This window comes from Emys orbicularis, chromosome 11 (assembly GCF_028017835.1).
Source record: "Emys orbicularis isolate rEmyOrb1 chromosome 11, rEmyOrb1.hap1, whole genome shotgun sequence".
Taxonomy (NCBI): Eukaryota; Metazoa; Chordata; order Testudines; family Emydidae; genus Emys; species Emys orbicularis.
In genome coordinates this window covers 80,219,425-80,246,896 of record NC_088693.1, presented here as the reverse complement: position 1 = coordinate 80,246,896, position 27,472 = coordinate 80,219,425, and the positions used below count along the sequence as shown (strand labels likewise).

General features: G+C 59.1%; 3 protein-coding genes and 2 non-coding genes across 5 annotated transcripts; 3 read left to right on the top strand and 2 right to left on the bottom strand.

Annotated features, from left to right (window-relative positions):
* Window positions 1–211: 211 nt before the first annotated feature.
* On the bottom strand, window positions 212–13,337 carry LOC135885365 (DLA class II histocompatibility antigen, DR-1 beta chain-like). The gene is given in 4 exon segments (XM_065413035.1): window positions 212–327; window positions 12,898–13,137; window positions 13,140–13,173; window positions 13,311–13,337. Coding segments are annotated over 4 exon segments (417 nt in total).
* LOC135885941 (U1 spliceosomal RNA) lies at window positions 2,830–2,993 on the top strand. Its single transcript, XR_010561772.1, has one exon. It is a non-coding gene; the product is annotated as a U1 spliceosomal RNA (small nuclear RNA).
* LOC135885935 (U1 spliceosomal RNA) lies at window positions 5,770–5,933 on the top strand. The gene has a single exon (XR_010561766.1). It is a non-coding gene; the product is annotated as a U1 spliceosomal RNA (small nuclear RNA).
* A 5,635-nt stretch (window positions 13,338–18,972) lies between the features above and the next one.
* Window positions 18,973–20,338, top strand: LOC135885364 (DLA class II histocompatibility antigen, DR-1 beta chain-like). The gene is made up of 4 exons (XM_065413034.1): window positions 18,973–19,195; window positions 19,506–19,787; window positions 19,933–20,057; window positions 20,246–20,338. The coding sequence occupies exons 1-4, from the start codon at window positions 18,973–18,975 to the stop codon at window positions 20,336–20,338; spliced, it is 723 nt and encodes a 240-aa protein (XP_065269106.1).
* Window positions 20,339–20,360: 22 nt separating this feature from the next.
* LOC135885363 (antigen-presenting glycoprotein CD1d-like) lies at window positions 20,361–23,469 on the bottom strand. The gene is made up of 6 exons (XM_065413033.1): window positions 23,365–23,469; window positions 22,863–23,141; window positions 21,803–22,084; window positions 21,164–21,460; window positions 20,784–20,883; window positions 20,361–20,694 (listed from the first exon to the last, which is right to left on the bottom strand). The coding sequence occupies exons 1-6, from the start codon at window positions 23,411–23,413 to the stop codon at window positions 20,361–20,363; spliced, it is 1,341 nt and encodes a 446-aa protein (XP_065269105.1). The 5' UTR covers window positions 23,414–23,469.
* Window positions 23,470–27,472: the final 4,003 nt, after the last annotated feature.

The following is a 27,472-nucleotide window of genomic DNA, read 5'->3' as shown; positions in this document are numbered from 1 at the left end:
CCCAGACTCTGAATGGTCTGACTCAGGTTTATGGGGAGCCAGGGGCTGGGCTGAGAGACGGGCAGGAAGTTCCTCGGTCCCTAGAACACTTTCTTTGTGCCAGAAGGGGAAGCTAAAGTAAATTGTGGTGAATCAAAATTTGAGTGAAACCCTCCAGTGCCACTGCATCATGGCCCCATTTCCAGGGCCGCTGGCCCCATCCCAGAGCCATTCACCTTTCTTCAGTCTTCGGGTAGATGCGGAGTCCGGGCGCCAGGAAGATCAGACCCAGCAGGAAGCCCCCGACCCCCGTCAGCATCTTGCTTCTGGCGGAGTCAGACTGCGCCTCTGTGAAAACAGGAACTCAGGTGGTTTGGGCTGAGCCCAGCCTCTCTTTGCCTTTGTAATAATGTCCCTGCTCTCTGCCCCCAGGGGCTCTGACCCAGGCCCATCCCCTGAAGGCTTCACACCCAGAGACTCTTACCCCAGTGCACAGTGAGAGGGTCCCTCAGGCTGATGTGCTCCACCTGGCAGGTGTAGACGTCCCCGCGCCGTAGGGTGACCAGATGTCCCGATTTTATAGGAACAGTCCCGATTTTTGGGTCTTTTTCTTATATAGGCTCTTATTACGCCCCACCCCGTCCCGATTTTTCACACTTGCTGTCTGGTCACGCTACCGCGCTGGGGGCTCATCTCCAGCATCACCAGGATCTGGAAGGTCCAGTCTCCATTCTGGAGCAGCTCCGTGGACACCATCTCCCCCCCTCGGGGGTAAAACCTCATTATGGAGCAAACCAGCAGGTGGGGGTGGGGCTGGAACCCCAATCTGAGGGGGAAACTTTCACCATGGGTTGAACTGGAAGGGACAGGAGAGAGTGAGCTGGAAAAGGGGTGAGAGATGGGAGTGGGACTCAGAGAACAGGTTCCAGCTCCAATTCTTACAGCCTTCCTTGGAAGAGGCTGCCCCAGTGTGGGGATCTCTGCTCACCGGGGGGCTCCGTGCAATGAACCAGGTGGGTTCTCAGCACTGTCAGTGTCACTAGCAGAGCCCCAGCCCCCAGGGCTGCTCCAAAGGGAAGGGGACAGGGAGACTCACCCAGAGAACTTCTCTGCACAGCTACGAGCACCAGCCCCCGGGACTCTGCCCATCTCCCCGGGGGGCACCTCCAGGCAAGGGGCCAGGCAGCATCGGGGCTGGGCAGCATCACCAGGAAGAGCTGGGCTCAGGTGCCCCCTTCCCCGAGTGTAGTGGGGAGGGGAGGGGATGCAGGGTCCCAGCAGCCCAGCTGGCCCAGGGTCAGGCAGGGACAGGGCAGGATGTGAAGGGAAGCACGGGAGACGCCAGGCGGGTTAGGTTAATTTAACCCTTTTGCTGCTGTCTCTGCCTGATCCACTCGGCCCCTTGAGAGCCACCGTGCAGGCGAGGGGCACAGACCCCTGGGCAGAGGGGGGCCCCAACGGATGGTGCAAGGGCGCTGCCCAGTGGACAGTCCTGGGAACGAAGGTGCTGCTCCTGTCCGGGAAAGGCTGGCTCCTGCCCTAGACGCAGAAGGGGCTTCCCCACTTTTGGACTCCTAGATCCCCAGGCGGGAAGGGACCATTGTGACCAGGGCCGGCTCCAGGCACCAGCTTAACAAGCAGGTGCTTGGGGCAGCCAAGGGAGAGGGGCGGCACCTGCGGCAATTCGGGGGCGGCAGGTCCCTCACTCCCTCTAGGAGCGAAGGACCTGCCGCTGAACTGCCGCCGCCGATCGCGGCTTTTTTTTTTTTTTTTCCAATTGCAGCCGGGGCGATCGCGATCGCGGCTTTTTTTTTTTTTTTTTGCTTGGGGCGGCAGAAATGCTGGAGCCGGCCCTGATTGTGACCGTCTAGTCTGACCCTGTGCAGAACTGGGGCAGGCCCGGCTGGGCTGGGGGCCGATGGAGGCTGGAAGCCCGAAGTCTGCCCCCTCCCCCGGGCACCAGCACAGACCCCGCACCACCCACGGGGCATTAGCCGCTGGGCCAAAGGGGCCTGTGCACAATTGGGGGACCCCAAAAAAAGGGTGCCCGGGCCCCGACCCAGCTCCCCGCAGGCGGAAGGGGTGGGGAGGGGCCTCTGGCAGCACCACAGGCTCGCGGCACTGAACAGCCCAGCTGGGGGTAAGGGCGGGTGCCGGGCTGGTCACAGCCGCAGCGACTCACCTGGGCCCCGGGTGGTGGCTAGTTCCTGGGGGAGCTGTGGGGACCCCCCTGGCAGAACACGCTCACACACAGACCATCCCGCAGGCCCAGGGGCCCACAGACCCTGCCGGGGGGAGCCATATGTGTCACAGCCGGGCCTGGGGCTATATAGGGACTGGGCCCCGCGCTGGGCGCAGGGCTCAGCAGCGTTGGACCCCGGGGCAGCCGCACACGGGCGTGGGGGGGGCTTTAAATTGCCCCCCCCCATCCGCAGGCGGGTCTACAAAGGCTCCCGCGCCCCGCCCCCGCCAGCTGCAGCCGCCCGCAGGCCGGAGAGGCCGGGCCCAGCCCCGGGACCTGGCGCGGGCTCGCGGCGCGGAACAGCTGGGGCTGGCCAGGGCAGGGGCGGGGCGCGGGCAGGCTGCGGGAGGGGCGGGGCCGCGTGAGCACGTATGCAGATCTCCGTGCGAGCGGAGCATTGTGGGAACGGGAGCAGGCTGACGAGCAGGGCCCCAATTGACCGTGCGGGGCTCGGTGGCGAGAAGGGTCCGAGCCCGGGGCCTGTCGGAGCAGCTAGCGGCGGTCGGGGCCGGTGTGGGCGGGGCCGGCGGTCGGTCCGAGTCGAGCCCCACCGTGTGTTGAGAGTATGGGGCGAGCGAGGGCGGGCGGCGGCCGGGGCGGAACAACTCATACTTACCTGGCCGGGGAGATACCATGATCACGAAGGTGGTTTTCCCAGGGTGAGGCTCATCCATTGCACTGCGGGTGTGCTGACCCCTGCGATTTCCCCAAATGCGGGAAACTCGACTGCATAATTTGTGGTAGTGGGGGACTGCGTTCGCGCTCTCCCCTGATCTCGCGGGTGCAAAGAAAGACTGATTCTGGAGGCTGTGAAGTGCTGTTGTAGCGCTTTTTAATTTGTTAGTTGGGGGTTGTGTTTATTTGTTTACTTTGTTCCTGGTTATTTTATGCTGTGTAGAAGTTCACATCTCTGCTCTCAGTTCTGTTATAGTCAGGCCCGTCTGAAATCTCTTAAAACTAAAAGCATCCTGCTGTTTTCTTTCTTCTCTGCAGCTCTTTACTCCGGGGTTCTCACACCGGGGGCTTGGGACCTCTCAAGGGTGTTGTGAGGTTATCACGTGAGGGGTTGCAAGCTGTCAGTCTCCACCCCAAGCTCTGCTTTGCATCCAGCATTTATCATGGTGTTAAATATATAAAGGACTGTTTTTAATGTATAAGGGGGGGGGGTCGCATGCAGAGGTTTGCTATTTGAAAGGGGTCACCAGTACAAACGTTTCAGAACCCCTGCTTTTACCGCTCCATGCCCCTCGGCTGTAATGGGGGACTGCGTTTGCGATTCCCTTGGCACGCAGTGAAGCACAGACAAAGCTGGGAAGGCGGGAGGTGGGGTGTGTGCTGCTCTCTCCTCTGCTCTGGTGCCTGGTGGGGGGCTGCAGCTGATCTGTTCCTTTGCAAGTGGCTCTGTGTCCCCTGCCTTGCTCACCAGTCTGCACTATGGGGACTTGACCCATGGCCTCACTCGCCCCAAGGAGCCCCAGCGGCTCCTCTGCCCCCTTCCCTGCCCACAGCCCTTTGCCCATCCATCCCTCTTGGGCTCTCACCCCTCTGGCAGAAAAACAGCCCCTCCAAAACCTGTCTCACCTGGCACCTGGCAGCACTTGTCCAGGAGGCAGGTTCCTGGCCTGCCCCAGGGCGCCTTTGGCTTTTGCTGTCCATTCTCTCTCTCGGGGCACGGCGGCACTACCGAGACTGGGCCGGCAGAACCCTGTGGCGGAGGAGGTCTGTCTGTCTGTCGCTTTACCCCACCGCCTCCCTGAACGCCGTCAGCTACACTGGGGGTTAGGCCGGGTAGCCGTGTCGCCCAGGAGCGGGTATGACTTCTCACACCCCGGCCGGACAGAGCGATGTAGACGTGACGGTTCAGCACGCACCAAGCCTCTGGACTGGTCTCCTGGGGAACTTACATCAGCACAGCTCCATCTGTCAGGGGTGCGGAGGGAAGAATTCTTCCATCGACCTAGCTCCCGCCTTTCGGGGAGGTAGATGTCCCACGCCGACGGGACAAGCCCGGCTAGCGTCTAGACTGGAGCACCGCGGTGGCACAGCCGTAGTGGCTTAAGCAGAGCCATAAGAACGGCCGTACTGGGTCAGAGCAAAGGTCCATCTAGCCCCGTGTCCTGTCTGCCGACAGCGGCCAGTGCCAGGTGCCCCAAAGGGAATGACAAGAGCAGGGAATCACCAAGTGATCCATCCCCTGTCGCCCATTCCCAGCTGCTGGCAAACAGGCCAGGGACACCATCCCTGCCCATCCTGGCAAATAGTTCTTCCCTCAGGGAGGCCTGGGGCTGTCTCGTCCTCGTGCTGGCTCCCACGTCCCCACAAGCTGGCGCTGTTACAGGCAAAGGCAGAGGAGCCAGAGAGCTGAACCGGAGAGGCGGGGCGGGCGCCCATCCTGTGGTGCCAGTTGGTGCCGGGTTTCCGCCCCATCTGCCCTCCGCAGGGGCTGCTTCCGTTGAAGAGCGCCGGCCTGGGGCCCCCCCAGCTGCCTTCGAAAATGTACGGAAGGAACTGGAGGGAGAGGGCGACGGGCTAATTTTGGGGGAGGAAAAAGGGCCGGATCGAGGGCAGAGCGGGAGCTAGGGCCGGGTCGGGGGCTGGCCACACGGGGAAATACCGCTCTGCTCCGTTACATATTTCACAACGTTATCGCTGAACACAGATTTTTAAAATTACTCTAGGGAAATATTTTCTTTCCATCCCAAACGATGGTGCAAATATACTCCCCCGGCGCCCCTCTCCCATTACCCCAGTATCCGAGCATCTTCCTAATCTGCAGGGGAGTTCTCCTCCGACACTCGTGCGAGGTTGGGAAGCGCCACCAGCCCCATTTCCAAGACGGGGAAACTGAGGCCTAGAGAGACCGAGTGATGTGCCCGAGGGCACCCAGGAAGTCTGTGGCAGAGCAGGGGCAGGGGCCGGATGCTTTTTCTTAAGGAGGGTCCCACCCTCCCCCCCGGTCTGGGCTGCTCCTGGATCGCCCCTGCTCTGCTCCAGCCGCTGAGCCCGGATCAGAACCGCCGCAGGGCTGGGCCAGGCTGCGGGGCGATGGAGGCTGGAAGCCACGTTGGTGCCCCCCGAGTTCTGGCCCCGGCACAGGCAGCCCCAGCAGCTGCTTGAGCTCCGGGCAGCTTGGAGAGGCCCTTGTGCTCTGTGCTGAGGCCCGCAGCCGCCCGCCCGCCCGGGGAGAGCAGGTCCAAGGCCTGGAGCTCGCGAGGCTGCCGCTGAGCTCGCAGCGCGGAACAGCTGGGGCTGGCCAGGGCAGGGGCAGGGCGCGGGCAGGCTGCGGGAGGGGCGGGGCCGCGTGAGCACGTATGCAGATCTCCGTGCGAGCGGAGCATTGTGGGAACGGGAGCAGGCTGACGAGCAGGGCCCCAATTGACCGTGCGGGGCTCGGTGGCGAGAAGGGTCCGAGCCCGGGGCCTGTCGGAGCAGCTGGCGGCGGTCGGGGCCGGTGTGGGCGGGGCCGGCGGTCGGTCCGAGTCGGGCCCCACCGTGTGTTGAGAGTATGGGGCGAGCGAGGGCAGGCGGCGGCCGGGGCTGAGCAACTCATACTTACCTGGCAGGGGAGATACCATGATCACGAAGGTGGTTTTCCCAGGGTGAGGCTCATCCATTGCACTGCGGGTGTGCTGACCCCTGCGATTTCCCCAAATGCGGGAAACTCGACTGCATAATTTGTGGTAGTGGGGGACTGCGTTCGCGCTCTCCCCTGGTCTCGCGGGTGCAAAGACAGAACAACGGGCTCCGGGGAGTTTCTTGTTGCGGGTGTTGTCTTTTCGAGCGGCTGTACGTCACCGCTTTTTCCTGCAGCCTCCCTGCGCACTTTTCTCTCTCCTACGGATCGCCGTTGGGGCGGGTGGCCAGGGGCGGGGGGGTGCTGCTTTTTAAAGCGAGGGGCCCGCTCCCGCCAGAGCAGCGGCTGCCCCTGCACTGCTTGGCGCTGGCTTCTGGCCTTCAACTGCGGTGCGGGGCCTGGGGGGTGGGCCGGGAGGTAGCGGCGGGGAGGGCACTTTCCAGCCGCGGAGGAGAGCGCAGGGCCACAGCGGAGGGCGGCCTTTTGGCGGGGCGGGGGGGGGAGCGCCCCCCATTCTCTGGCCTAAGGGTGAGCGCCGGGGGGCGGGCAGGCTCTTGGGGGGAAGAAGCAGCAGGAGGGTGGGCGGCCCAGGGACGGGGCCTCAGGGGAAGCTCATGAAGTGAGAGCTGGGCCGTGCAGGGGCCGGTCTCTGGTGCCGAGCGGGGGCTGGGGTGACGGAAGGTCCTTAACAGAGGTGGGGCCACCAGCGCCCCCCCCCCCCCCCCCCGTCAGCTCTCGGGCTCCTGTGCCTTTGGCCAGAGGCTTTCTGGGCTGCCGCGGCGCCACCTGGTGGCGATTTGGGGGCCAGCGCCAGGCCGGGAGAAAGCCCGAGGGCCTCACGGACACTGCGCTGCGGGGCGCCCCAGTCGGGGGCAGAAGGCAGGCGGTGCGGGAGAGGGAAGGAGCCTGGGAGTGAACCTGGCGGGTTGCTGGGTGTGGGTGGGGGGAGTATGGGACAGTTTCTTTGGGGGGGGGATTGTTAGGGAGGTGGGGGTCCTCCCCTGTCCCCATGTGGCCTGAAGTCCCCCCGCCCCCCATCAGCCTCTGGCCCAACCGGCCCCGGGGCTGTACGAGGGAGTGAGGAAAAGAGGCGGGAAACGGGCGGGGCGATGGCGCGAGGCGTCAACGGACATGGAGAGCGAGACAGGGGAGGGGCCAACTGTCACCTGAGGGGGTGGGACCAACAGTCACCTGATGGAGGAGTTGGGGGAGGGGCTAATTGTCACCTGAGGGAGGGGGATGGACCAAATGTCACCCTGCTTGGGCTGTGTGGACAGGCTGGGTTGTTATTGTAGGGTTGGTGGGGAGCGCTGGGCTGTGGACAGGCTGGGTTGTTATTGTAGGGTTGGTGGGGAGCGCTGGGCTGTGGACAGGCTGGGTGGTTATTGTAGGGTTGGTGGGGAGCGCTGGGCTGTGGACAGGCTGGGTGGTTATTGTAGGGTTGGTGGGGAGCGCTGGGGCTGTGGACAGGCTGGGTGGTTATTGTAGGGTTGGTGAGGAGCGCTGGGTCTGTGGACAGGCTGGGTGGTTATTGTAGGGTTGGTGAGGAGCGCTGGGGCTGTGGACAGGCTGGGTGGTTATTGTAGGGTTGGTGAGGAGCGCTGGGTCTGTGGACAGGCTGGGTGGTTATTGTAGGGTTGGTGAGGAGCGCTGGGTCTGTGGACAGGCTGGGTTGTTATTGTAGGGTTGGTGAGGAGCGCTGGGGCTGTGGACAGGCTGGGTGGTTATTGTAGGGTTGGTGGGGAGCGCTGGGGCTGTGGACAGGCTGGGTGGTTATTGTAGGGTCGCTGGGGAGCGCTGGGCTGTGGACAGGCTGGGTTGTTATTGTAGGGTTGCTGGGGAGCGCTGGGGCTGTGGACAGGCTGGGTTGTTATTGTAGGGTTGGTGAGGAGCGCTGGGGCTGTGGACAGGCTGGGTTGTTATTGTAGGGTTGGTGAGGAGCGCTGGGGCTGTGGACAGGCTGGGTTGTTATTGTAGGGTTGGTGAGGAGCGCTGGGGCTGTGGACAGGCTGGGTTGTTATTGTAGGGTTGGTGAGGAGTGCTGGGGCTGTGGACAGGCTGGGTTGTTATTGTAGGGTTGGTGAGGAGCGCTGGGGCTGTGGACAGGCTGGGTGGTTATTGTAGGGTTGGTGGGGAGCGCTGGGCTGTGCACAGGCTGGGTGATTATTGTAGGGTTGGTGAGGAGCGCTGGGTCTGTGGACAGGCTGGGTTGTTATTGTAGGGTTGGTGAGGAGCGCTGGGGCTGTGGACAGGCTGGGTGGTTATTGTAGGGTTGGTGGGGAGCGGTGGGGCTGTGGACAGGCTGGGTTGTTATTGTAGGGTTGCTGGGGAGCGCTGGGCTGTGCACAGGCTGGGTTGTTATTGTAGGGTCGCTGGGGAGCGCTGGGGCTGTGCACAGGCTGGGTGGTTATTGTAGGGTCGCTGGGGAGCGCTGGGCTGTGGACAGGCTGGGTTGTTATTGTAGGGTTGCTGGGGAGCGCTGGGCTGTGGACAGGCTGGGTTGTTATTGTAGGGTTGCTGGGGAGCGCTGGGCTGTGGACAGGCTGGGTTGTTATTGTAGGGTTACTGGGGAGCGCTGGGCTGTGGACAGGCTGGGTTGTTATTGTAGGGTTGCTGGGGAGCTCTGGGGCTGTGGACAGGTTAGGTTGTTATTGTAGGGTTGCTGGGGAGCGCTGGGCTGTGGACAGGCTGGGTTGTTATTGTAGGGTTGCTGGGGAGCGCTGGGGCTGTGTGGACAGGCTGGGTTGTTATTGTAGGGTTGCTGGGGAGCGCTGGGCTGTGGACAGGCTGGGTAGTTATTGTAGGGTTGCTGGGGAGCGCTGGGCTGTGCACAGGCTGGGTTGTTATTGTAGGGTTGCTGGGGAGCGCTGGGGCTGTGGACAGGCTGGGTTGTTGTTGTAGGGTTGCTGGGGAACGCTGGGGCTGTGGACAGGCTGGGTTGTTATTGTAGGGTTGCTGGGGAGCGCTGGGCTGTGGGCAGGCTGGGTGATTATTGTAGGGATGCTGGGGAGCGCTGGGGCTGTGGACAGGCTGGGTTGTTATTGTAGGGTTGCTGGGGAGCGCTGGGGCTGTGGACACGCTGGGTTGTTATTGTAGGGTTTCTGGGGAGCGCTGGGGCTGTGGACAGGCTGGGTGGTTATTGTAGGGTTGCTGGGGAGCGCTGGGGCTGTGGACAGGCTGGGTTGTTATTGTAGGGTTGTTGGGGAGCGCTGGGGCTGTGGACAGGCTGGGTGGTTATTGTAGGGTTGCTGGGGAGCGCTGGGGCTGTGGACAGGCTGGGTTGTTATTGTAGGGTTGCTCCTCATTGTTGTGCTGTCTCATGCTGGTCTCACAACAGTGAAATGCAATGACACTCCCCAGTTGGTTGTGGGTTCAAATTGCCACCTGGTGGGTGGGACTCCATGTGGGGTGTGTCTTTTCTGGGGGTGCGGGGACCTCTGTGTGAAGGGCGAGCTCCCTGCTTGGTTTTCCCCACTTGGCCCGGGAGCAGACGGTGCTTTTCCAGAGAGAATTTCCCCCAATTCATCCTCTGGGTTCCGGCTCTTGTCTCAACTCCATTGCTGGGGTCAGGGCAGGTCTGGGTGTTGGGCCCTGCCCCCCTCAGCATCCCCTATTTCCTCCAGCCCACAGTAACTGAGCAGATGATTGCCACCCGCAGCAGGGGGTGCAGTCCCCTGGGGTGACCCCTGTGATGTTGCACTCCATATGTTTATGGAAATATGCTTATGAGTGTAAATATAATGTTACTGGGATATGCTTTATGCAAAAGGTCTCTTGTAAGGTATCATTACAAAGCTTATAATCTATTGAGTGTGGTCATCCCATTTGTATGAATGTATCATTCTTGTATCTGAAACTAGAAATATGAAGCATTACTCTGAGGGCCTATTGTAACTATGCAAAGTGTGGGCCATTAATGGTGGCTTGGAATCTTGATGGCTCCCATTAACCAGGACCATTGGTTGTAAATGGCTCTGTTTACTCCCAAACCTTCCTGGCTCTGTGCAGGCCAACCCTGAAAGAATGGAGAATAAGGTCTTACAGTGACATGTGATCATGTCACCTGATACTGAAATCCATCTTAAACCTGGTGCTTTTCCATTGAGAAGGAGGGGTGGGGACCCAGAGAGACAAATGATTCCCGCCTTGTGCCAAAGCTATAAAAGGGTGTGGAACAGGACAAAGGGGGGGCCAGTCATGAGAAATCCCCTAGCTACCACCTGAGCTGGAACTAACAAGAACTGTACCAGGGGAAAGGATTGGGCCCAGAGTAAGAAGGAGTCTAGTCTGTGAAAGAAGCTAATTGGAACATTTCTGAGGGTGAGATTTACCTGTATTCAGTTTCTTAATGTATTAGGCTTGGACTTGCGTGTTTTGTTTTATTTTGCTTGGTAATTGACTTTGTTCTGTTATTACTTGGAACCACTTAAATCCTACTTTTTGTATTTAATAAAATCACTTTTTACTTATTAATTAACCCAGTGTATGTATTAATACCTGGGCGGGGGGGGGGGGGCAAACAGCTGTGCATATCTCTCTATCGGTGTTATAGAGGGTGAACAATTTATGAGTTTATCCTGTATAAGCTTTATAGAGGGTAAAACGGACTTACTTGGGGTTTGGACCCCATTGGGAGCTGGGTGTCTGAGTGTTGGAGACAGGAGCACTTCTTAAGCTGTTTTCAGTTAAGCCTGCAGCTTTTAGGGGATGTTGTTCAGACCTGGGTCTGGGTTTGCAGCAGGCTAGCGGGTCTGGCTCCAACCAGGCAGGGCACTGAAGTCCCAAGCTGCCAAGGGAAACAGGCTCGGGGTAGTCTCAGCACATCAGTTGGCAGTTCCCAAGGGGTTTTCTGTGACCCAGCCCGTCACAGCACAATACACAATGACCAGCTAGGGGTCTCCTAACTCCTGCCTGCACAGAAACATGTTTTCAACTTCAAGTGACCTGCCTGTTCTATACTTTAAGAACATAGTTTTTCTGTATAGATACAGAACTCCTTAAATCTCATCCACACATACAACTCATAATGCTTATGGCCACCTGCGAATTGCTGTCTTTTGTTAGAGTCCTCACATGCCGCCCTTTAATGAATTATTACATGTCTGTCTGACCCAGGGGATCCTTGTGAAACTCCTGAGCATGCCGTGTGCCCTCTGCCAGCTGGCATCAGGAGGTTCCTGGGTCACAGCGACTTTTGGGGCTCTCAGACTCACTGGTTTGAGAGAAAGGAGCCCCTGGAAGAGTCACGAATGCTCAAAGGCATCGTTCCTTTCGCTCCAGATCAGTCAATCCAGTTCAGTTCCACTTCCATCAGACTCTGTTGACGTGACCAGCTGTGCCTGCACTGCCCGAGGGTAAGGAAAAGGCAGAGCCCTGGCTCTGTGTCAGGGGAGGGCTCACACAGAGTCTGGGATGCGATCCCTTGTGTCTATTTATCCTGACTGGGCGGCAGGTTGATACATGTCAATCCCTATTGTCTCCTTTCTCCCCGGGTCACGTATGCATTGTCATCATCACTTTATGAGGAGACGACTTTTACGTTTCCCAATAACCGGAGGAAATATTTTTCTCATGTTTCCTTGTGTGGGGGACACTGGCTAGCAAGTGTTCCTGTCTCAATCTCTCCCCTGTCCTGCTGGCTGCAGTCGCTCTTCTCTGGGTTTTGACTTTGCTTTGTACTTTCCAGGCTGTACCCCAATGTTGAGGCCTTAGAGTCTGCCTAAGTTTTGCACATTTCACTATGGTCACGTATCTGCTAGCGTGATAGTTCTGTGCAGGGAGCTGGGGCCATCCCAGACAGGTTCCCGCAAGGGCAGCGAGAGTGACTGTGGGGCTGGGCAGGGGGCCAGGCGACCCTTAACTCAGGGGAAGTGTGCATGAGAAAGTGAGGACTCCCCCGGGGGGAAGCAGCACAGGAGGGTGGGGAGAGCCCAGGGAGGGGACAATGACAGACCAGAGGGCACCAGGCCTCAATCAGCAGCGCAGGAGTGGACCCCTGGGCTCCCAGCTTCTACATTCTCCAGGACGGGATCTGATTCAGGAGCCCGGCAGGGAGAGAGATATCACCACCTGGCAGTGAGGCTAGCGGAGAACAACGTCGAGTCAAACTCCAGCTCCAGCCGCTCCACATTCTCCTCGCTTGATTTAAGGGGCGACTTTTGTGCTTTTAGAAAGATTGTTCTAAGGGCGAAAGGCCCCAGGGAAAACGTGGGAAGTGGTGTGTGAGTGTGAAAGGGACGTCGTTGCTAATGTCTACCCTCCTGGGAAAACACCGAAACACGGGCATCATGCAGTCAGCATTCTGACCTGCAAGTTGTTGCATGTTCTTTCGCACGTTTAGGCAAAAAGGGAAGCAGCTTGGAGGGTAGCACAAGTCAGTCTCAAAATTCAGGGTCAGGAGTTCATCCATTTCTGGTGCGTTTCTCAAGTGAGTTGGATTTTTCAAAGGGGAAGTGGATTTGTTTCGTAACTAGAGAGGTACTAACTGATTTGCAGGCACTTCACACTGTGTCTGCAACTCCCTGACGGTCCAGAAGTGTGTGGGACTAGAGAGGAGACCTGGAGGGAAGGCAGGAGGGCACCACTGGAGCCCAGACTCTGAATGGTCTGACTCAGGTTTATGGGAAGCCAGGGGCTGGGATTAGCGCCACACATCCTGGGCCTGGGCTGAGAGACGGGCAGGAAGTTCCTGGGTCACTGGATTCGAGCCTGAAGGGAAAATTAAAGCAAATTGTGGTGAATCAAAATTCGAGTGAAACCCTCCAGTGCCACTGTATCATGGCCCCACTGGGGACTCATTTCCTGGGGCTGCCAGCCCCATCCCGGAGCCATTCACCTTTCTTATTCCTCAGGCAGACAAGCAATCCCAGGACCTTGAAGAGCAACCCCAGCACGGAGTCCCCGACCCCAGCCACCATCTTGCCCCGGCAGAATCAGCCCATGCCTCTGCAGAAAGAAGAGCACAGCTGGTTTAGGCTGAGCTCAGCCCCTCCTTCCCCTTGCGCTCTCTGCCCCGGGGGGGGGGGCAGGGCTTGACCCAGGCCCATCCCCCGAGGGCTGCCCCTGCGGGCTCAGGGGCTGCCCCACACTCAGAGACTTTTACCCCAGTGCACGGTGAGGGGGTCCCGCAGGCTGATGTGCTCCACCTGGCAGGTGTAGACGTCCCTGCGCTGGGGGCTCATCTCCAGCATCACCAGGATCTGGAAGGTCCAGTCTCCGTTCTGGAGCAGCTCCGTGGACATCACCCCGGCCGTCTGCTCCTGCCCGTTCTTCAGCCACTTGATTTTGATCCCCCCAGGGTAAAACCCCGACACGGAGCAAACCAGCAGGTTGAGATGCGCTGGGACTCCGATTTCATGGGGGAAACTTTCACCTTGGACTGAATTGGGAGAAATGGGAGAGAGAGAGAGATGGGAAAGGAGTGAGAGACAGAGCAGGACTCAGAGAGACCAGGTTCCAGCTCCTATTTTCACCCTCGGAGCATGAAGAGATCATCACAGATCCGGGTGAAAGTACCATTGTTAACCTTTGGTATTCCCCCATTGTCCCTATCTGGGGGACACCTACTGGGACAGATCTGACAATACCTTGCAATGTCCTGGACAAGCCTTATGGAATTAAGATAAACCTTATTGAATTAAATATTTGAGGAGTTCATTGTCTTCAAAATGCCGTGGTTTAAGTGTTGTTATGGAATTGTGTGTAACTTCTAGGCAACATGACTAACGTGATCATGAACTGATCGATTTCATGATTCTAGGGAAAGGAAGGAGTGAGAGCAGCAGAACTGGGACAGTGGCCTTCAAAAAATCAGACTTCAGCCAAGTCAGAGAGCTGGTAGGTCAGGTCCGAGGGGAAGAAAATCTCAGGAAAAAGGGAGTTCAGAAGAGCTGGCAGAGTCTCAGAAAGACAGGATTCAAGGCACAACTGCAAACTATCCCCATGAAAAGAAAAGATGGAAAGAGTCTGTCACAGAGTCACAGGGTCTGGTCTATGCCCCAGCCTGTGACCAGAACGACCCCTTAGTGTGCCGGGCCCCAAGGACCCACCCAGTTCCATAGGGGCAGGCCCGGGGCCGCCAAGACTCGGACACTGGGCCTTTGGCACCAGCAAACCCTGTCTCTCTCCTTGGCTCCCTGCAACCAATCCAGCCCAGGCAGACACCCATGGGAGGCTTGTGCGGTATTTCTGCTGGGCTCCGTGCTGTCGCTGAGGACTTGCAGCGACACAGGCAGTCTTTTCCAAACAAGGGAACCATTTATCCGTCCCCTGGCCTACAGAACCCGAAAGTCCTGAGGTTAGCAAAGGGGGTCAGAAGTGAAGCCGTCGTGCACCCTGACCAAGGCAGTGCCCTGAGGACCCAGCCAAGCTGTCATGGACTCCCTTTCTCGCGCTCTCCCCGGGACTGAGCTCCTGTGTCCCGCAAAAGGGCCCCCTTCTTCCAGTCACCTGACAGCTTCTTCTCCAGCCGTTCCCTGTTCCACCTGCTGGGGGTTCCTGGTGTTTGGTCTCGATTGTTCATCTCTTTGTCTTGCTGCACCTTCTTTTGGTTTGGGTCTGTTTCAGCCAGCTTTTCTGATGACTATAGTCACTCCGCCAGGCAGCGAGGTGACACACACATCTTCTGTCTCCTGTGCTGTTCCAGGAGCAGTGCTGACCCTATCAATGTGACGTACAGAGGGAGACTGAGGCAGGCCTAGGATTCATAACATACATCACAGAAAATTCCCACTTCATCACAGAGGCCAACATGGCTCCATCAGGAACTGTCTAATCACCTGAAAATCAAAAAGGAATCCTACAGAAAGTGGAAAGATGGACAAATTGCTAAGGAGGAGCACAAAAGAACAACATAAGCACGTAGGGATAAAATCAGAAAGGCCAAGGCACAAAATGAGTTACACCCAGCAAGGGACATAAAAGGCAGTAAGAAGAGGTTCTTTAAATACATTAGGAGCAAGAGAAAGACAGAGGAAAGTGTGGAAGTAGAGAAAGAACTGACAGGGATTTGAAGGGGATTTCAATGCAAACAGTCCCCTCTGTGAGCAAGAGTCAGGCTAGCTGTAACCCTAATAACGCGAGATTTGTAGAAGCGAGGATTGTGTGAGGCAAGTGGGAAAGAACTGTGTGAGAAGTTGTTGCGACCTTGTGTTAGATAAGTATGGAATGTGGACTAGAGTCTAAATAGAGGTGAGAAAAATAAGATATCAGGATGACCTATGTATAAACAAAATGCAGCTGTTGCTCATTATTGTATGTAACAAAAGTTATAAATGCTTGCTGTAATTGTTTACCTAGAGAGAGACCTGTTTTGCTCTCTCCCGCCACGCAATTGCTAGAGATAATAAAGTATCTGACTTGCTGCACCCAACCTGAGAGTGAGAGCTGTTTTTCTCAGACAAAAGTGTAGGTCCTCTACTTAGTGGGGAAGGAGAGCTAATACCTGACAACATCAAGAAGACTGAGGTGTTTAATGCCTATTTTGCTTCAGTCTTCACTAAAAAGGTTAATGGTGACCAGATATGCAACACAATTAATATTAACAACAAGGGGGAAGGAACACGAGCCAAAACAGGGAAAGAACAGGCTAAAGAATATTTAGATAAGTTGGATGTATTCAAGTCCAAAGGTCCTGATGAAATTCCCCCTGGGATACTTAAGGAACTAGCTGAAGCAATCTCAGAACCACTAGCCATGATCTTTGAGAGCTCATGGAAGAAGGGTGAGGTCCCACAGGACAGGGGAAGGGCAAACCTAGCACCTGTCTTTATAAACGATACCAGAACAAATTATTAAGCAATCAGTTTCTAAGCCCCTGGGGGATAATAGAATCATAAGGAATAGCCAGCTTGGATTTGTCAAGAACAAATCATGCCAAACCAACCTAATTCCCTTCTTGCACAGGGTTACTGGCCTGGTGGACAGGCGGGAAGCAGTAGACATGATGGATTTTGATTTTAGTCAGGCTTTAGACACAGTCCTGCAGGACGTTCTCATAGGCCAACGAGGGAAATGTGGGCTGGATGAAATGACAGCCATGTGGGTGCACAACTGTTTGAAAGTCCGTACTCAGAAAGCAGTTTGCAGTTTGCTGTCAAAGCGGGAGGGTGTATCTACGGGGTCCCCCAGGGGTCAGCCCTGGGTCCAGTACTAATAGCTTCATTAACGGCTTGGATCATGGAGTGGGGAGCCCTACAACATTAACTCCACGTAACCCCCGCGGGCACGGCGGCTCTCCGGTCCCAGCTAGTGGCTGATGGAGGCTGATGGAGGTGGCTCAGGCAGTAGAAGCTCCCGCTTGAGGCTCCAGAGATTGAGGATTCAATTCCCCTGGGAACCACCCAGACAAGATATTGAGTTACGCCCCCACTCACCTCTCCCGCCGTTCACCTTTCCCCCTCCATCCTCCTGTGGCCCTGGCTACAGTATGTATCCACAGCCGGGGCTCGTCTTTTCTCTAGCGCCCCACTCTGGCTGCTTGGCGAGCCACCGGCCCAGCGCTGTGATGGCGGCCTAGACACCCACATCCCTATGGAGGAATACGAGCTCCAGCCGATGCCAGCTTTGGCTCTGTGAGGGGAACGGGGAGCCCAAGCTCAGGGCTGGGCACAGCTTTCCTGCTGCACTTCCCCAGAGGGGATGTCCCAGTGTCTGCTCGGCCGTGCTTTCCTCACCTGGCGGCGCTGTGCAATGAGCCATGTGACTTCTCAGCACCGTCACCAGCCGAGCCCCAGCCCCGAGGTAGGACCCAGCCAGCCCCCAGGGCTGCTCCACAGGGAAGGGGATGAATCAGGAGACTCGGCCAGACCACCCAGACCGAGAACTTCTCTGCCCAGCTCCGAGCACCAGCGGATGGTGCAAGGGCGCCGCCCAGTGGACAGTCCCGGGAATGAAGGTGCTGCCCCTGTCCGAGAAAGGCTGGCTCCTGCCCTAGACGCAGAAAGGGCTTCTCCCCTTTCGGACTCCTAGATCCCCAGGCCGGCAGGGACCATTGTGACCGTCTAGTCTGACCCCCTGTACAGCGCAGGCCAGAGACCTGCCCCACAATAATTCCTAGAGCAGATCTCGGAGAAAAACAGCCGGTCGTGAGTTAAACATCGCCGGTGTGGGGAATCCACCACAGCCCTGGGGAACTTGTTCCACTGGTTATTTACCCTGTGAAACATTTCCCCCTTATCTCCAGTCTGAATTTGTCTATCTTCAACTTCCAGCCACTGGATCACATTATGCCTTTGTCTGGCACATTGAGGAGAACCATTATCCAATTTCCGTTCCCCCTGTAGGTACTTACTGGCCGGTAATCAAGCCATCCCTGGGGCACAACCTGGAACTGTGGGACCCCTGTGCCCCCTTCCCTCTCCAGCCTGGGCTGTCTGTCACAGAGCTAGGCCAGGGACAAGCAGCAATCGCCTCTGGGTGCTCAGCATGTGAAGCCCCACACCCAGCTAAACTGCATGAATGCTCCGGCAGCCACTCATGCATCATACGCAGAGAGGCACCAGCCTCGCAGCCCAGCACTATCCCGTCTGACACGGCTCGAGACTCCCTTGGACACTGCAACATCGGTAATTCGTCCGCCACCTCGACAAAGGGTAGTGAACGGGCGACACCCCTTGTGAACCTGAGCCGAGATTCTCTGAGCACTTCCCCCAAAACCACCCTGGTTTAGGTGAAAGATAACACAGATTTATTAACCACAGAAAGCCAGATTGTAAGTGATTATACGCAGAGATGGGGATCAAAGTTGGTTACATAAGAAATAAAATCCAACTTGCAGTCTAAATACTACAGACTAAGCAAGATTCGAATCAAGCAGTTTCTCACCTAAGGGGCTGTGTCACACTGGGCCGCCTCCACCCTGTAAGTGCCTTTGAGTCTGTCTCTGGAATAACCGGGAGTCCAGTGGCACCTTAAAGACTAACAGCTTGATTTGGGCACAAGCTTTCGTGGGTAAAAACCCCACTTCTTCAGATGCATGGAGTGAGACTGACAGATGCAGGGGTAAATATACTGACACATGACGAGAAGGGAGTTACCAGTGGAGAACCAGTGTTGATTGAATTGGGGTGGAGTGGGGGCAGGCAGAGCAGGGGCGGGGGTTTGGGAGAAGGGGTGGAATGGAGGCACGGCCTGGGGAAGAGGGGGGGTGTCCCAGGCCCTGCACCCCCCTAGGGACGGCCCTGGGCAGGGTGTTGAGCTCTGCCAGCTCCGATCTTGGGCCGTGTCCTGGAGTTGGTTCCAAAGAACTTCCAATTTTGACCCCAGTTTATAGAGTGAAACTTGCGTCCTGCTTAGCTGCACCTTCACCAGCCATTTTACTCAAGTCTTACAAAATAATTCTTTGACCAATCCTAACATATTGCAAAACAATTCTCTACCCAGTCCTACCCCTCCGCCTTAGTTGATTTAAACTTGCAAAATTAATTATGCAGGGACAGGAACAATGAAAGAACCAGACAGACCAGACAGAAAAACAATGGAGAAGTGGGGCCCATACAGGCAAAACAAGAAAGAGGTAGAGATTTTATAACCACAATCGTTGATAAGTGATTTCTTGCCAGACAGATGCCATCACACAAAGTTTTCTTTAACCATCTTGAGATCTGTTTCTTTATCTGGTGATGATAGATCCTATTAGAACAGGAGCCTCCTTAGTCGCCCGATAGTTCATTGGTTTGGTATCATGTAGAGGGAATGTGAGGACCTGCCTTTCTGCTTCTTGGCTCATGGCTGCTGCCGTGCTAATATGGCTGCAGAAAATGGCCTCAGACCTTACAGCGGGGGGGCTGGGAGCCTGGACGCCTGGGTTCTATCCCTGGCATTGGGAGGGAAGTGGAGCCTAATGCAGGGGTGGGCAAACTTTTTGGCCCGAGGGCCACATCTGGGTATGGAAATTGTATGGCGGGCCATGAATGCTCATGAAATCGGGGGTTAGGATGCGGGAGGGGTGAGGGCTCCAGCTGGGAGTGTGGGCTCTGGGGTAGGGCCAGACATGAGGAGTTCAGGGTGCGGGAGGGGGGTCCAGGAGGGGGCAGGGGGTTGGGGTGCCGGAGGGGAGGTGAGGGCTCTGGCTTGGGGGGTGGGCTCTGGGGTGCCGGAGGGTGGGACTGAGGGGTTTGGAGAGCGGGAGGGGGATGAGGGCTGCAGCAGGGGGTTGGGGTGCTGGAGGGGGTGAAGGATGCAGGCTCCGGGCGGCGCTTACCTCAAGCAGCTCACGGAAGCAGCGGCATGTGCTCCCTCCAGCTACTACGCGGAGGCGCAGCCAGGAGTCTCTGCGTGCTGCCCCGTCCACAGGCACCGCCCCTGCAGCTCCCAATGGCTGCAGTTGCCGGCCAATGGGAGCTGCAGGAGCAGTGCTTGGCGCAGGGGCAGCGTTGAGGAGCCTCCGGCTGGCTCTACACGTAGGAGCCGGAGGGAGACATGCCGCCGTATCTGGGAGCCGCCTGGGGCCACGGCACACACTCCCCGGCAGGAGCTCGAAGGCCGGATTAAAACGTCTGAAGAGCCAGATGCGGCCCCTGGGCCATAGTTTGCCCACCCCTGGTCTAGTGGGTTAGAGCAGGGGGGCTGGGAGCCAAGCTTCTTCAGCCACCAAACTCCTGCCCCCCACTGTAGGCCCTGTCTCCACACCAGGGTATGGGGGGGGCACAGGGATGAGAGCAGGGCCCCATTCTGTCTCTGGCCCTTTCCCACCCTTCCCTGACCCCCCAGTTCAGCCCAAGGTGAAAGTTTCCCCCACGAAATCGGGGTCCGGGCCCCACTCCCACCTGCTGGTTTGCTCGGTGATGGGGCTTTACCCCGGGGGGATCGAGATCAAGTGGCTGAAGAACGGGCAGGAGCAGACGGCCAGGGCAGTGTCCACGGAGCTGCTCCAGAACGGAGCCTGGACCTTCCAGATCCTGGTGATGCTGGAGATGAGCCCCCAGCGCGGGGACGTCTACACCTGCCAGGTGGAGCACATCAGCCTGCGGGGCCCCCTCGCCGTGCACTGGGGTAAGAGCCTCTGACTGTGGAGCCTTCAGGGGATGGGCCTGGGTCAGAGCCCCCCCCCCCCCCCCCCGGGGCAGAGAGCCAGGACGTGAGAAGGGGAACGGGAGGCTGGGCTGAGCCCAAACCCCCCAAGCTCCTGTTTTCACAGCGGCGCAGCCAGACTCTGCCAGGACCCCGATGCTGCTGGGGGTCGGGGGCTTCGTGCTGGGGCTGATCTCCCTGGCGCCCGGACTCCTCACCTACCTGAAGACTAAGGGAGGTGCCTGGCTCTGGGTGGGAACCGCAGCACCAGGGTGTGTGGTCAGGTGGGCTGCGGGAATCGGGTCCTGGGCTCCCCGTGGCAGACACACCGTAATCTGGTCCGGCAGGATGTCTCCACTGCAGTTACAACCTGCAGTGTTGTCAGGGCTCCGTGTGGGTAGCTGGGCCTATGTCCCACGGGGAACCCGCTTGCTTCCCAGGCACCCCAGCTCAGCCTGGACGCCCTGCCAGGGCCCTCCTGGTTCCCATCCCCCACCTGCGCCCACCCCCTTTGTGTATGTAGCTGGGCCTGACCCCTGCACCCAGGCCTGGCTCCTACAGCCCCAGGGGCCCGCTGGGCAGCCCCTCCCTGAAGGGTTTATTGAACGGCACAGGCCAGCGCCGGATCCTGGATCCCAACAATCCCACGGCGCCCCCAAGTGTCCAACGTCCCCTGAACGTCCCAGAGGGAGAAGAATCCCACCCCCCACCCAGGGCCCCGATCTCCCAGGGCCCCGATCCAGTCCTGCCCTCGGCGCCCTCAGCTCTGGAGCCGGGCACAGACCCAGCCCTGAGTGCCATGTCCCCAGGAGAGGGGCCGATCCCCACGCCCGGGCCGGGGCCGCCCCCTGAGGCCCTGGACTCCCCTGGTCTAACGTCCTGGTAGACTCTGGAATGAGAGAGGAGAGTGGATGGGTTAGGGGTGGAGTGTAACAGTTCCCCAACCTCCACCCCCACCCCAGAGAGGGGAGGACTCACCTGCGTCTGGTCCACCACAGCACCACGGCCACGGCGGCTATGGCCACAACCCCCAGGGTGATGCCCACGGCCAGGCCGGGGCCCCAGCGCCTGCTCTGCTCTGTAAAACAGAGGGTGCCATGCTGGGAATGGGGACACTCCACACAGCTCTCTCCACCCCGTCCCATTCGCGCTCCCCACAGCCCCCACCCTGTTCCCACACCCCAGTCCTGTCCCGTCCCCCTCAGCTCCTCCAGCCTGTTCCCCTGGTTCATCGCCCAACTCTCCCCTTCTACCTCCCTCCGCCCCAATCCCGCTGCCTGGACCCACCCCTGTCTCACTGAGGATGTGCAGGAAAAGCCCCCAGAGACCACGACCCCCCCCCCGGGACGTGCACCTACCCCAGGGGATCAGCAGGCTCCGGCCCCCCAGGCTGCTGTGCTGCACCCGGCAGGCGTAGCTGTGCCCGGCGCCCGGCCCCACGGCCAGGGAGCTGCGCAGCTGGTAGGTCAGGTCCGCGTTGGGCAGGATCCCGCTGGAGTTCAGCCGCCCGCCCGGCCCCACCTCCTCCCCGTCCTGCAGCCAGGCCACGCGGACGGGCCGGGGGTAGAAACCGGTGACCCGGCAAACCAGCAGTACCGGCGCGGGGGTCCCGGCTGGGGGAGGCGCTCGGGCAAACACCACGGCGACCGGCCGCTCTGAGACAGGAGGGGAGAGACGGGGCGGGGGAGAGGGGACGATTCAGCCTGAGCCTCAGGGACTCACTAGCCAAGCCCAGCTCCATTCCCCGGGGTCAGGTGTTGGCCCCGCTGTCCTGGCCAGACCCCAATTCTGCCCCCTGCAGTTACCAGCGATGACAGAACCCCCTTCACTTCCTGTCCTAAACTGCTGTGCAGTGCGGCTGTGAAATCGCTACTGTGCTGCACCCCAGATATAGCTGCATTTGTACTCCAGGCAAGGGGGCCATGTATAACCAGCCCCTGTGCCCCACCCCAGAGGTGGCTGCATCTCAGCGAGCAGGGAGTGGTGTCCAGCCTCACCTTGCCTCTCCAGAGACTCTTTCCCGTACAGAACAAACGTATTGAGCAGATAGATGCAAGTTATTCTAAAAAAAAACTGAAGCCTGGTGGACGCGCTCTTATCCCAGTTGAGAAGGTCCCGGGCGTTGAGCGCCAGCTTATCCTCCGACCGAGCGACCCAGGTGCCCACGTCCACGTCGAAGCTCACGACGTCCTCGCCATTCCCCGCGGCGTCATAGAATCCCCTCGAGGTGCCGTTGGGGGGCAGCTCGCAGCCGAGGGAGCCCTGGGTAACAAAGGGGTCTGGAACAGGAAGGGCAGGGGGATGAGGACGGGCGTCCGGAGGATACCGGGGGGTAGGGGGTAGGGATAGCTCAGTGGTTTGAGCATTGGCCTGCTAAACCCAGGGTTGTGAGTTCAATCCTTGATAGGGCCACTTAGGGATCTGGGGCAAAATCAGTACTTGGTCCTGCTAGTGAAGGCAGGGGGCTGGACTCGATGACCTTTCAAGGTCCCTTCCAGTTCTAGGAGATGGGATATCTCCATTAACTTACTTACTTACTAGAAATAGAGAAATGGGGCAATAAAGGTGCATGATAGGTGCAATGGGGACGTTTGGCCACAAGATGGCAGCAGGATTGTGGGGCGGCTCTGGCTGGAGTTAAGGGTATGCTGCAATTTCTGTTTAAAGCTGATTGTTCGAAGTGCTCTGAGGTTCATGTGCACAGTCAGATTGGCTCGAAAATCGCTGCGATACATCGGGGCCTGAGGCAGAGTTTGTGGTGCAAATTTGGGGCCCCTTGGTCACGCGGTTCCTGAGATACGGACCCCCCCAAATGACCTGCTTTTCAAAGGCTCAGGGTACACGTCAGGAAAGACCAGGAGCGTCGGCTCAGGGAGTGGGACGCGGGGCCTTTCCCCTCTAGGAAGTGGAGGCTACAATCTGGCCCCAGAGCTGGTGTTTCCCCTCTGGGGGACGCCCGCTCCAATCAGCCAAAGGGCCAGGGCCAGGTGAGTGTGTCAGTTCTCAGCACCCCGGGTGGGTGGGGGGAGGGATCCCCTCAGACCGCTCCATACTCACAGCCCTTTCCCTGCTGCTGGGCTATTGTGTTCACGGTAAGGATGAAGTCGGACAGGGAGCGATGGATCACCAGCTCCAGGTCCTGCCACTGCTTCGGGGTCAGGCCCTGCTGGGCCCAGGGCTGCAGGAAGCGGATCTGGCAGGTGCTGCAGTCCAGGGAGTGGGTCTCCAGGTCGCCCAGCAGGGCCTTCACCTGTATGTGCGCAGAGCTGGCGTCTGGGAACAGGGCGGTGAGGAGCACCCGGAGGGTGACAGTCCCTGGGGGGGCAGGAGGGAAGGCTGCGGAGGAGGGAGTAACAGAAAACAAGTGGAGAACAAAGCGGGTGGGGAGAGACATTAATGCGTCTCCCTGCTGACCCCTAACCCGCCTCCCCCCTCCTCCTACACCCCCAGCAAGGGTCACTAACACAGCACAGTGCTGTCCCCCCCGCCCCCCAGCCCTGGCTTTACACCATCCCCTCCCCCACAGTAGCAAAAACAGCAGGGGGGGGTCCCCACTTACCGGCCAGGGCCCCCCATGCCCAGGGCAGGAGCAGCAGAGGGAGCAGCATCCCGGCAGGGGAAGGGGGATCCGGGCCTCAGGGCAGTGGGACGAGGGGTCCGGAGTCGCCCATTTGCTCTCGGTTCTGCCCCAGGGCACACGCCTCTCTGCCAACTTCTCTCTGTCTGTGTCTGCGCAGACCTGTCCCCGCAGCTGCCAGCCCCGAGCCAATCAGGGTAGAGTGAGTCGGGGAGGGTGGCAGCGCGGGAGGGGGATCCCCGGCAGCAAGATCAGAACCAGGCCCTGTCCCAGGGTCAGTGTGTGCGATGCCCCCTCCATCTCCTCCGGCCTGGGGTACCGCTGCTCCCAGCACAGCCCCTAGCGCCACCCTGGGGCAATGGGGAGCCCTGACTGCCCGGGGAGAGCCCCCTGCTGCCCCCGCCTCGCTCCCTGCAGCACAGCCCCTAGCGCCGCCCTGGGGCAATGGGGAGCCCTGACTGCCCGGGCAGAGCCCCCTGCTGCCCCCCACCCCGCTCCCTGCAGCACAGCCCCTAGCGCCGCCCTGGGGCAATGGGGAGCCCTGACTGCCCGGGGAGAGCCCCCTGCTGCCCCCCACCCCGCCCCCTGCAGCACAGCCCCTAGCGCCACCCTGGGGCAATGGGGAGCCCTGACTGCCCGGGGAGAGCCCCCTGCTGCCCCCACCCCGCTCCCTGCAGCACAGCCCCTAGCGCCACCCTGGGGCAATGGGGAGCCCTGACTGCTCGGGGAGAGCCCCCTGCTGCCCCCGCCCCGCTCCCTGCAGCACAGCCCCTAGCGCCGCCCTGGGGCAATGGGGAGCCCTGACTGCCCGGGGAGAGCCCCCTGCTGCCCCCCACCCCGCTCCCTGCAGCACAGCCCCTAGCGCTGCCCTGGAGCAATGGGGAGCCCTGACTGCCTGGGGAGAGCCCCCTGCTGCCCCCGCCCCGCCCCCTGCAGCACAGCCCCTAGCGCCGCCCTGGGGCCATGGGGAGCCCTGAGTGCCCGGGGAGAGCCCCCTGCTGCCCCCACCCCGCTCCCTGCAGAACAGCCCCTAGCGCCGCCCTGGGCAGGGCCGGCTTTAGCAAGTGCGGGGCCCGATTCCTGGGGCGGCACTTCGGATTGCCAGCTGGGGAAGGGGGGGGCCGCGGGGCTGCCACGCTATGGCTGGAGCTCCAGCCAGGAGAGCGGGGCCGCGGGGTTTGCCGTGCTCTGGCTGGAGTCGCGGGGCCATGGGGCTGCCGCGCTCCAGCCGGCGCTCTGGCCAGGGGAGCGGGGCCCCCGAAGATGACTGCCGCCGGGGTGAGTGCGCGGGGCCCGATTCCGGGGAATCAGGCGAATTGGCCTAAAGCCGGCCCTGGCCCTGAGGCAGTGGGGCAGCCCTCACTGCCCGGGGACAGCGCCCCCCACTCACAGCCAGATTCACCCTCAGGCAAACTAGGCAGAGGGGGAACCCATAATTCCAGGCCAAAGTCCTGCTCCTCACCTCGCCGAGGGCCCCCCCGCCCTCAGCAGCAGCCCCAGCCCTTGCACCCCGAACCTGGGGGGGGAGATTTGAAGGGGGGGAGGGAGCCCATCCCCTTCACCCCACAGGGGGCCTGATGGGCTGGACCTGAGAGGCGAAGGGACTGGGGGGGGGGACGAGACAGAGCGGAGGGGAAGGCAGAGCCCCCCCAACCTGCCCCCTCCATCCCAATGGCTCCTCCCCCTCCCAATAGCCCCTCCTTCTCCTGGCCCCGTCCCGTTCATTAGCCCCGCCCATTATGTGGCCCTGCCTCCCCGTTCTCCTCCCACAGCTCTGCCACTCCTGGGCTCCTCCCTTTCCCTTGCCGCCTCAGCTGGCCCAGCCAATCAGAAGGCATCGCCGGGTCTTCGCGTCACTCATTGCCGGGCAGAGTCAGCAGGAGCGGGTCGAGGAGGTGAGGGAAAAGGGGGGAAGGAGCCCAAAAGCAGCGCGAGGGGGGAGGAGCCACCGGTCACCTGCGGGAGGGAGAGGGGCCCAGCTGTCACCCTGAGTGCTGGGCCTATGGTCAGGCTGGGTTGTTATTGTAGGGTTGCCGGGGAGCGCTGGGGCTGTGGACAGGCTGGGTGGTTATTGTAGGGTTGCTGGGGAGCGCTGGGCTGTGGACAGGCTGGGTTGTTATTGTAGGGTTGCTGGGGAGCACTGGGCTGTGAACAGGCTGGGTTGTTATTGTAGGGTTGCTGGGGAGCACTGGGCTGTGAACAGGCTGGGTTGTTATTGTAGGGTTGCTGGGGAGCGCTGGGGCTGTGGACAGGCTGGGTTGTTATTGTAGGGTTGCTGGGGAGCACTGGGGCTGTGGACAGGCTGGGTGGTTATTGTAGGGTTGCTGGGGAGCGCTGGGCTGTGGACAGGCTGGGTTGTTATTGTAGGGTTGCTGGGGAGCACTGGGCTGTGAACAGGCTGGGTTGTTATTGTAGGGTTGCCGGGGAGCGCTGGGGCTGTGGACAGGCTGGGTTGTTATTGTAGGCTTGCTGGGGAGCGCTGGGGCTGTGGACAGGCTGGGTGGTTATTGTAGGGTTGCTGGGGAGCGCTGGGGCTGTGGACAGGCTGGGTTGTTATTGTAGGGTTGCCGGGGAGCGCTGGGACTGTGGACAGGCTGGGTTGTTATTGTAGGGTTGTTGGGGAGAGCTGGGCTATGGACAGGCTGGTTTGTTATTGTAGGGTTGCTCTCAGTGCTGGTCTGCCTCACGCTGGTCTCATGCTTACAGAGACATGCAATGAGAATCCCCGGTTGGTTATGGGTGAAAATCGCCGCCTGGTGGGAGGGACCCCATATCAGGTGCGGCTGTTCTGGGGGCTGAGGGAGTTCACTGTGCAGGGGGAGCCCCCTGCTTGGTTTCCCCCACTTGGCCCCGGCGGAGATGCTGCTTTTCCAGAGAGAATCTCCCCCAAATTCATCCTCGGGTGTTGGGCTCTTCTGTAAACCCCATTGCCAACTTAGCGATTTTGTCACTAGATTTAGTGACATTTCGTATCAGGGGGTAGCCCTGTTACCGCCCAAGTGCTCGAGGCGGACTTCAAATGGTCCGTTGCCCGGTGTGCTTGGCACCAATAAAGACACCGAGGGGAGAAAGCAAGCCAAGTTTATTTCAGCGCTCTGAAATGGCACTAGGAGACCAGCATGTCTCAAATCCAGTGCAACAAATACAAATAACTTTTACCTTTTATACTTCAAGCAGTCTCTGTGTAAGCCTTTGTCCTGTTACTCCCTCTTACACCTCCCACCCCTCCCTTCTCTAGCAGTTACAATTAGAAAGTTCCCATACGCCTGCTTATCTTGTGGCCTTGCAAGGCCTGTTTACAGCAGTCTGCCTGCTAGAAAAGCTGACCCTTACATTTCTGCTTCAGCTTGCTACAAAGCCTGTAAGCAGCGAGCACAGAAGTAGGTGAGAGTTCACAAGATGGGGTTTGGGGGTGCAGATAGGCCCAGAGCAAAAGAGCTTCATCGACACTTTGGTCTTCCACTCTCCCGAGTTACCTGGTAGCTATGCCTAGTGGTCCCCCAACAATCCCTCCTTTGAGAACACTCAACAAACCTTTGTCAGAGTTTTCTCATACTCTAAAGACAAAATGCGATTAAGCTCCATACAATCAGGATTATCAATGAGAGGGTATAAAGGAACCTCTGGGGAGGGAGAGGTACAAATCTTACATATGAGCACTTTACAGCAAATGAGCAAAAGAACAAGAATAAAACATATCACCACACCTGTGAGCAAGATGCGAACAATGTTTCCCCCTATATCCCCTAGTTCTCCTAAACCAGGTATCCAACCCCAAAGGGAATCCAAAATAGTGGGTTCCCCTTCCTGGGCCTTCCACTGGTTAAAGGCCCATTCAGCTGACAAGATGTGCTTGTTAATGTCCTGTGAAAACTCTGGGACATAGGTACAACACTCTTCTCCAATAAGGGCACAGACCCCGCCTTGTGAGGCTAACACATAATCTAGGGCCTGTCGGTTCTGCAAAGCCAGCAGTCGAAGCTGGTACAGCTCAGAACTTATGCTTTTCTCTATGGCTAGGGTATCATTGGCAAACTGGGTGAGAAATTTAGATAATCTTCTGTAAAGTTGGGCTAGTCGTCCCACCCCA